The 9,996-nt window shown below is 41.3% G+C and overlaps 2 protein-coding genes and 1 non-coding gene across 3 annotated transcripts; all 3 read left to right on the top strand.

The window, feature by feature from the left end:
* The first annotated feature begins 417 nt into the window (after positions 1-417).
* Positions 418-3,394, top strand: stx11b.1 (syntaxin 11b, tandem duplicate 1). Its single transcript, XM_058057882.2, has 2 exons — positions 418-736; positions 2,075-3,394. Exon 2 carries the CDS (start codon positions 2,082-2,084, stop codon positions 2,976-2,978), a length of 897 nt encoding a protein of 298 aa, XP_057913865.2. The 5' UTR covers positions 418-736; positions 2,075-2,081; the 3' UTR covers positions 2,979-3,394.
* A 132-nt stretch (positions 3,395-3,526) lies between these two features.
* Positions 3,527-6,200, top strand: LOC131107658 (syntaxin-11-like). The gene is made up of 2 exons (XM_058057883.2): positions 3,527-3,753; positions 4,779-6,200. The coding sequence occupies exon 2, from the start codon at positions 4,784-4,786 to the stop codon at positions 5,660-5,662; it is 879 nt and encodes a 292-aa protein (XP_057913866.2). The 5' UTR covers positions 3,527-3,753; positions 4,779-4,783; the 3' UTR covers positions 5,663-6,200.
* A 2,512-nt stretch (positions 6,201-8,712) lies between these two features.
* Positions 8,713-8,795, top strand: trnal-uaa (transfer RNA leucine (anticodon UAA)). The gene has a single exon. It is a non-coding gene; the product is annotated as a tRNA-Leu (tRNA).
* Positions 8,796-9,996: the final 1,201 nt, after the last annotated feature.

Here is a 9,996-nt window from a genome sequence, read left to right as displayed (position 1 = left end):
TAAACACGTATTTACTCTGATAGTGGACAACCTAACCGTCTATATATTTCCTATGTACGAGTATCCTTTGAACGCAGCAACTTGATGAGCCAAAGAAGCTCGCTGTTACATTCCCCAGGAAGGAGGTCACATTAGGCTAACGATATTAGATTAATAAAATATTTATTTTGAATCTACTTAGAGGTATCACCTACAACTAATAACCAGACAAAACAAAAAAGCACCACACTGCTCTTGATAGCTACTCTTTACAAAACACATTTCTGCCAAATTAAATAAACTGTTAAGGCTACGTTTTAATGAATGCACGTGGGCTCAATTGGGCGTGGTTACAAAAGTCACATATCATTTAGCTGCAGCACATTCGTCATCAAAACAGACCACTTTAACAACAAATGGGGGGGGGGGGGGAGTCAGTTTGTGCGAGTGTAATAATGATTTCACCCCAAAACACCCCACAATTTATCCACTGGGTGCTCCAGTTGAGCACACCTTTGTTCCGGGCTGCTGAAGTCTTGCAGCGTCACAAACCGACTGGGCTTCATTCCTGACTCAGACGTCGATTTGCACCCTTACCTGTCCAAAGTCACAGATAGGCTGCGGCACGCATGCATGCAGGGGGGGCCCATTGTTGCTCCTCACCGGCCCCCTCCAGGCGGCTCTTCATTCATTCATAGAATGGTGCTGAGGCAACACAGACACTATTAAGACCAAAGTGTGATACCCAGCAAACCAGGTATGACATTTGACTTTATTATACAGAAATTCATTTTTTTCATTGCATTTCAGATGTGTGATTTTGTTGTAGCTTCTCACTAGGAACTTGCATCAACTTAAAGTAATGGCAACACCAATATGCTTTAGTTGAAAATACAAAGAAAGCCAAATAAATAAGCAATACAACAGTACAATTGCTGACAGAATAATAAGGACATTCAATTTTTAGAGCCCAAATTACTGTTGTGTGTGTATATAAATATGAAGCACAAACTGTATCTTGGGTGAAACCTGTTTTTATCTCGAAAAAAATCACAAGCTAACATTCAATTCTCATGTCATCATTTTATTCCAGTATTTGCAACACGCTGACTTATATGCAGCATCAGTGGGTTTTCCAAGAGTGGAGTCCATCTTCATATACAAAATAGTCGTACATTATAATATATTAAAATATATATAGTGTCTTCTGAGTGTGATGCTCGTGTCTGATTAGAAGTTTCAACGACTGCTTGGGCAAAGACGTCAGTCACAAGAGACAGGAACTTGTTTGGTGAGGAGCAACACCTTAAAAGTATTCTCTTTAGAACCTGTTAGGCCGGTGCCAGGAGAGTTCAACCTGAAGGAAGGAAGAAGGCCTTAAAGCTAGCCTGATTTCTTGTGGAGACAACAGAATTTAAGTATTTTATTCCCCTATTTTAACATGTATCCTATTGACACAAGCCATATACTAACCAAGGGGTGTCCAAAGTACAGGCCGGGGCTGTTTTTTTTTTTATTTATTTGTTAAACTAAAAAGAAAAAGTCATAGTTTTACAAGGACGTCATTTAAGTGGAATAAAGTTGAAGTATTGCTGAAAAAAGACATTCTTTAAAAAGTCATAATTAAGTGAATACTAATAATAGGCTTTTTCACCTAAAACACAAAACTGAGTTTTTTTTTCTTGAAATATATATAGCTTCTTAGCATTTACAAAATATCAAAGTGGCCCATTCATTTTTCACCATGTGGCCCTCAGTGTAAAAAGTTCAGACACCCTGAGCTAACATTTCTATAGCTAAGGCCTGTTTTTCCACAACACAATATCACACTTTTTCCACTGGCATAACCAAGTGTGCTATAATACTCTGATGATTGATTACTTGAAATCCAATCATGCTAATGCACCTTAGCCTTGGCTCTAGCGCTTTTATACTCCACAGTCTTGGCTTTGCTGCAGTGGTCCATTGTCTTTCTGCCCTCAGTGTCCTGCCCGTGTCTTTGGTTGAAGTGGATGCATAGTTGAACCACAAAGACCATGTCCAAATATTGTGTTAGACAAGCAAAGACTAAATATCATCATCTCTTGTATTCCAGCCTAACCATGAGGGACAGACTGAGCTACATGCAGGAGTTGTCCAGCAGCCATGAGGAGCGAAAGGAGTCCGCCGAGTCTGTCGGATCAGACACTCTCAGCAACGTGGATTTGGAGGATGAGCTTCCCCATGAAGCGGTGGTGTTTGACAACAGCCCCGATATGGCCAAGATCTTTTCCCAGGCACAGGACATCCACAAGGACGTCCAGCTCATTCGCCTGGAGGTGAAAAGGCTCAGGGAGCAGAACTCTCGCATCCACCAGGGTGTCAGCACCATGAGCATCATCAAAAAGGACGCCAACGCCATAGGTGGTGATATTAAGACTCGGGCTGAGCGCGTGTTGTCGCACCTGCGGGACATGGACAGCACAGCCTACAAGCTAGAAGAAGAGCACGGCTCCAATTCCGCCATCGCTCGCATCGCTAGAACACAGTACGCCTGCCTGAGTAATGGCCTCCGCGACACCATGTTTGACTACAACGCGGCGGAGATGAGCTACCGTGACGACTGCAAAGCCCAGATCCAGAGGCAGATGTCGATCGTGGGCCGTGATGTGACGGGCGATGAGGTGGAGGAGATGATCGAGAAAGGTCACTGGAACATCTTTACCGACAACATCATGGCGGAGGGCAAGACGGCCCGTTCGGCACTGTCTCAGATCGAAACGCGCCACCAGGAGCTGCTGGACCTGGAGAACCGCATCAAGGGGGTCCACGAGATCTTCCTTGACGTCGCCTTGCTGGTGGAGGAGCAGGGCCCCATGCTGGACTCCATCCAGACCAATGTGCAGAAAACAGACGAGTACTTACAAGACTCCCTTTTCAAACTGGGCAAGGCCAAGCGCCACGACAGGAACAATCCCTTTAGGAAGATGTTTTGTAGTTGCTTCCCATGCTTCGATTAACCAGCATAGAGCAGCAGACCTATTTTCGTTTCTCCAGGAAGTTAAATACATCAAATGTTTGTCACTGTGGTTTGGAACAGGTCCCTCAAACCAGGAAACTGGGGAAATTCTGAAAAACACAACAGATCATTTAAAAAATTCCAATTGTAACTTGGTCTGCTCGCTAAAGCAAAGTTTAAGTGCGTGATCCTTTTATTTAAATGCACTGTCGAGACATGGAATCACTGTGTATAATAGCACAAATGCTTTTTAATGTCCATCGCACTGGAAAGGTGCTTGTCTCTTTCTGACTTTTTAAATTATTGCTGCTCTCTTTAACCTGAATTCCCTATTAATTCCTGTGCCGCATGTAAAGAAATGTGTCATATATGTGTCTCTTTTGATTTGAACCTGTGTATTAAAATATTGGAAAGACACACTCAAGTGATTGAAACCCCTCAGACAAGGCAGTGTAGTAAATCTTTTTAAATGTCCTACATCCAAACGCAGCTCACCATTGGACAAATACAGCAACAATACATTGTCAGAATAGCCAGAAAACATTCCTCTCCGTGTGACGATGACAGGTTTGGTGAACCGGTTCACCCTGTCTTTGACTGCCTTGTATGTATAAAACTATGCTAAAGCAAAAAGAAAAGCTAAGTCTTCCAGGAAGTATTACGTGCGGCAGTGGGAGGGCCTAGGCTATTGACATATACACCAGACTGACTTCTTTCCTCAGCACTCATGGAGACATGCTCACTAGAGTCGTTGGGATAGAAATAATCCGAGAAAGGTAAGTTAAATAAGACCTTTACATTTTGCTTTATTGTTTTAACATGTGGTGACTCCTGAGTCATTCTGCTTGTTTTTCCTTTTGGGAAACTACATTAAGATGAGTCCAATTAGGGGTTTTTTGGGTATGAGGAAATGTTTTTTTACATAAACATGATCTCACAAAGTGAGTACACAGCTCAAACATGACAGTATTTTCATGACAGTATTCTGTATATTCTTGAGCATAAAAATAAATGTGGATATATTTTGGAGTAGGGTGACCATACCAAAAACCAGAACACTCAAATAGTACTCGAAAAGTTCTTCAAAATGCCTTATTTCAACACATTTAAAGTATTCCTCTGTACGGAGATAAACACTTGCATTACAAAATACTACCTATAGTCTCATAATATCTATAACCGAAGACAACGTGTTTAATTATGCCTAAAATAATACAGTCTCAGTGGGTGGAGGCGGGGCTGGTAGCATACACACAGTGTAGTGCAGAAGAGATTGCATGTATATTGTTGTATATTTTTATTTCACTTTTCTTAAAAATAAAATCTCATCTTGTGTGTATCGTCTCATGAACTTAGTGGCTCGTGACACTCCTGGTCTTACTGGAAAAATAACAAAATTAAGAAATAATAAAACAATATATAGCTGTATGTTCTCCCCATGCATGTGTGGGTTTTCTCCGGGTATTCCGGTTTCTTCCCACATTCCAAAAACATGCTAGGTTAATTGGTGACTCCAAATTGTCCATAGGTATGAATGTGAGTGTGAATGGTTGTTTGTCTATATGTGCCCTGTGATTGGCTGGCCACCAGTCCAGGGTGTACCCCGCCTCTCGCCCAAAGACAGCTGGGATAGGCTCCAGCACCCCTGCGACCCTCGTGAGGAAAAAGCGGTAGAAAATGAATGAATGAATGAAAAACAATATAGCCATGTTCCTAAAATGTAATGGCTTGGAAACAAGCTGGTAGCATCAGAAGCAATAGAAGTGAGAACAATAACAATAACAATAACTGTGTTTCACAGGCACAATGCGGGACATGCTGGAGAGGCTGCGTAATGTGAGCGAGGAGCAGGCCGATGACCTTGACTTTGAATACGACGAGAGCAAGCTAACCATCCATCAAGAAGCAGTCGTGTTTGAGAACTCTGTAGAAATTGACAGCATCCTAAAGGAAGCCCAGTCCATACGCAAAGAGATTTCCTTGCTCCTCTTGGAGGTGGAGCGCCTGAATAAAAACAATGAACGCTTTCGCACCACGGTCCGCCACTTCTCTGCACTCAAAAAAGACTCCGACGGCATCGCCAAGGGGATACAGAAGCATGGGCAGAACTTATATGCTCGCCTCCTGGCGCTGAGTGAGGAAAGCAAAAAGCTGCAGAAAAACGGGGGACCAAATTCAGCTGCGAGCCGCATCGCCGCCATGCAGTGCGACTCGCTCAGCTGCGCCTTCCAAGCCGCCATGAGGAGCTACCACCAGGCAGAGGAAATGCAGAGGACCATTTGTAGAGACCGAATCCAGCGCCAGGCCTCCATATTAGGGACTAAAATCTCTGATCAGCAACTGGATCTCATTGTCGACAAAGGATGTGATGGCTGGAACGAGTTGTCCCAGAGCCTGCAGACGCAGCAGAATCACTCATCCCGCTGGGCGCTGAGCGAAATCAAAGACCGACACAATGAACTAGTGGCATTGGAGGCCAGGCTCAAGGAAGTCCATGAACTGTTCCTGGAAATTGCTATGCAAATGGAAGAGCAGTGCTCCATGCTCAATAACATTGAGGCCAACGTGTGTAAGACTCAGAACTATACTGAAAAAGTCAACGTCCAGCTCAAGAAGGCCCTGCAGTACAAGAGAAAAAATCCTTTTCAGCAGCTTTGCCCATGTTTTCCTTGTTGGAGACAATAAAGTCCCTTTTGGAAGATTCACAGACTGTTTGTTCTTCTTCCATAGACATTGTTGGGACACATCACTCAATCATTATACTGGCTGATGCTGGGGCTATTCTACTACATTGTTTTGGGGGACACATTTCCAGCCTACTTTTACCGGGTTCTTATTTTCTATATCCTCTTTCTGCCACACATTTACCCCACCAACGGGCTAATATGGCTAATATTAAAGTCATGAATTTAAAAAAGCAATCTATCAAAGATTCTGCACATGCTGCTACAGAATATGACAGAAGGGCTCTGATTTTTTTTTTAGAGGTCTGTTGCGAAAACACAAGTCAAAGGTTGTCTATAGTCAATAACAGGAGCTGTGCTGTTTTTAGGAGTCAGTTGTATTAGTTGTATTAATGTGGTGTAAACAAAGAATAATCAGAGCGTAAAAGTGACTTTAGGGGTGTTATTCCATGTCTACGGGCTCTGATAATGGTAAAGCTTGTACAAGGTCAGGCAAAATTATGTGACACATTTGTAGGTTAAATAAAAGGCAAATAAAGTCAAGAAACAAAAAAAGTGTTTTTATTTTCGAAAAGTACATATAATGCCATTCTGTTTCATTATGTTTTAAAAATTAAATCAGTTCTAGCGGTGCAAGGTCGGCTGGTAGATTTTGGTTTCAATGCAGATCCAGTAGCTCTGAAGTTGGAAACCCATAACAAGATGGTGTTTGGAGCTGGTACGAGATCATGTCTACCAAGATCGAAGTGCAAACGGAACGCTCATTGTGTTGCGGTTACAGATGTGTTTGTTTTGCTAAACATTTCCACAATGAAAGCACGATGCTCACCAGTCCAATTCATGGCAGCAACTGAAAGAGAAACGAAAAACAATGGCATTATAAAGAAACAAGGCAAAATGGCATTATATGTATTTTACTTTATTTGCCTTTTATTTAACCTACAAATGTGTCAGATCATTTTTCCTGACCCTGTATTTAGAAAGTCATAAACAGGTGAAAGATCCTCTATAGGTCAGGACCGCAGACTACTAAGAACTCTCTGCTGTTTTCAGGGATCTGTTGCTTGCAAAAATGTTAGTCGATGCCAAGTTTTGAACTGCAGATGGCGGCCGGTCTGATGTCAGTTGGCCTGTCAAGGTTTCTGTTCCAGAATGACTCCATGCTCCATAAATGCATGGTCTTGGGAGCCTTGACGTCAACCCCATGAAACAAAGGAATAGATTCTAAACATAAGACTGATGCCTCTAAAAATAAACTTGTACCACCCCCCCCCAAAAAACAAGTACCACCGGTTTCCATGACCAACAGAATTTTATGTCAGGAAATCTTTGTTAATACACCTCTGGGTCCCAATCTCCATTGGAACATAACTCTCTCTGGATTTTGGAAAAATATCATGTACTACTGTAGATGGGGCCTGTCACCAAGGATTTACCTCAGTTAAATCTGCAATGTATTGTTACATTGGGAAACCTGAGAGCACTACTACACTCCAAAGAGCACTGCTGATTCAATCTCACCAAGTTCATCATTTTCCAATACGGCATACGGGCTGTGATCGTTAGGTGTTTAACGAATTGGACTGCAAAATTTCTCCACATGACCAGAATGGATTGGCGCGATAAAACAGGCTGAACGAGTTTTGAATGGAACCTACTTACGCACATTAAACGCATTGTCCAATCAAAAAGCGTTGTCCAATCAAGACGAGTGACTTGTCAAGAGTGGGACTTCCACACTTGTGAAGGGAAGAGGCGCACTTAACATGCTTCCATTGAAACGATAGAACGCTCTCATCCGATGTGGCTCGGACGAAGTGAGTCAGCATAAATGGAGCGTACATAAGGTAGGTTTGGTTTGTTATATCCATTTGTCCATTATTTTTAGACAGAATTATTTGATTTGGGCTTTACCCTTGTTTTAATTGGTATTAGTAATGGTAAGAATGGTATGCAATGAACTTATATCCAGGAGTAGCAGCAACAAGCCACCCTGTCCCGTATGACATAAAGATTTGTTCCTGGTTTTACCTGTTTTCTTAAAAACTCCTCACTGTAGTTTCAAAATGAAACACATGATGCTAGAAGAGCTAAAGGCTAAAGCTAAAGCTAAGGCTAAAGCTAAAGAGTTAAAAAGACTGCTGTTGGGAATACCAAACTGTAAAAAAACAGTTGTAAATAAACACAGTTAATGTATTTAATTGTGTATTTCCAATGCTGTGTCTGTTGTTTATATTGGTAATATTTTGAGTGCTATACCTTTGTGTAGTACTGAGAGGCCATTTTGTTTCCCTGACAGCCCCCCTTTTCATTGTAAATGATTTCTGTTTTTTTTAAGAGAAATGTCTCAAGCATTTAATTAAAACAGTGCAATGATTGGTGGATGAAATTATTATGATTATATTAATTACTATTCAGTTGATACTCGAAATCTTTGTCATCAGCACAACACACTGCATATAAATCTTTGACCAACGTTTTGCAGAAGGCAATGTGATATAGAGGATCTTTGACCAGTGTTTTTACAGGAAATTCCTAAAAACTCTAAAAAGTACGCCTACCATAGATTATAGTGTTTCAACGCTTTCCAAAAATGTGAGCGCCTCCCTGGAGTAAAACAAGCATTAGCGCTAAACTGTAACTGTCTAGTAAGTTCGAGAAACTTCTCACGCATGTCATCAAATGCACTACAGGCACTACTACTAGCACACTGTGGTGACTTGCTAGGTTATGTTGCGCTGTCTCAGGCGAAGAGAGCCGCGAAGCGGACCAAGTACAATATGGGTTTGATAAAATTGACATTGTTAAAGACATCTAGCCCAATTTAGCTCATCCTGTGGGTTCATATATTGCCGAAGAAGAAGCGTCGACATTTTCAAGTCGTCGTCTTTCTTCTTCTCGACAAGTTAGCTGCTAGCTGCTAATAATAGCCGTTGTCTTCAACGCGATTCTGCTGTAGACAGCTAAGGATTAAGAATAATTTAAACCGTAATCATCGCATGGGTGTATTTATAGTTTATATTTTACAACAGCTGAAAACAGCTGCAATGTACCAGGATGGCCGAGTGGTTAAGGCGTTGGACTTAAGATCCAATGGACATATGTCCGCGTGGGTTCGAACCCCACTCCTGGTAACAATTGTTTTGAGACTACATTTCTATATGCTATAAAGCAGTATGATCACCTATGACCTTGTCGATAATCTAAACATTCCGCACGAAGATGGAAACTCCGACTCATTCTTAGTTGGGAATGCTTCACACATGCTTTTGTGCTTATACTGCGTTAGTGGCTTCAATATCTCCAATTCAAACTGAAATTGTTAATTAAAGACTGGATTTATGCCTATACAAACACAATACCGGCATACTTTTAATAACATTTCACAAAATCACATTATTTTGGGCGTAATTACATCATGTGAACACAAGGGGGCCATATTGGAGTTCTTTGCTGTTTTTGGCTCGCACGTTGAATTTCACAGCAATAAGAAGCATTCTTGTGCATTTTCCACAAGGAAATACCTGAGAATAACTTGTGCAAAGTGATTAAAACATGTCTGATACACTGATATTATTTAATATTGTGGTCATTAATACGTTAATGTATAAATTCACATTGTTTCTAATATTGTTTCAAATAGCTTTGACTACATATATATAGTATGCGTTCATGTGACTGATTGGCTGCACACTGTTCAGAGAGGGATGTGTTACATGATACGTCTTCCGGGTCAAATGTATGTCTAGTATGTGAAAACCGAGCTGTTTCCACAAAGGAACCTTGACAACTGAGATGGTGGAGGCCTGACAATGGATGATCAACATTTGTGCGTGGTCCACAAAGCTGCAGACACTATCTGGAAGGGATCTACTGTATAATTTAGTGTCTTTCTAATTCACTCACTGGTGGCACTGTTGATTTGCACAATAAAAGCCCATGCACAAGGAATAGGAATTGGCTGACAATATTTGCTGGTATATTGTTTGAATGTGTCTTGTGGTGTTTATCTGTTGTTTGAGTTATGTTTGTGTTGCACACCTGCTGCAAAATAAATGTTATTGTCATAAAGTTTGAATGTTGTTTGTTTGAATCTTTAGGCCTAGGCGGTACCAATATTTTAAGATTATATTTATGCTGGAAAACACATTGTCATTGTTCTTATTTCAAAATGTTTTTTTTTAGGGAATCGCATGTTTACGTGACGTAATACCCGCTGCGCCATGTTAGCATCGTGGCGTTGGGAAAACTTCTGCAGCCCAGGGGGGAAAGCTTGCAGATAAAAATGTCATGTAAGCCAAGTGTCAGTGTCCAGCATTGTGCTTCCTGTCTGTA

Source organism: Doryrhamphus excisus, linkage group LG19 (assembly GCF_037039965.1).
Source record: "Doryrhamphus excisus strain RoL-2023G ecotype Guam linkage group LG19, RoL_Dexc_Guam_v1.1, whole genome shotgun sequence".
NCBI classification, from domain to species: domain Eukaryota; kingdom Metazoa; phylum Chordata; class Actinopteri; order Syngnathiformes; family Syngnathidae; genus Doryrhamphus; species Doryrhamphus excisus.
Note: the sequence above shows the minus strand (reverse complement) of the source record. Positions and strands in the feature narration are given on the sequence as shown.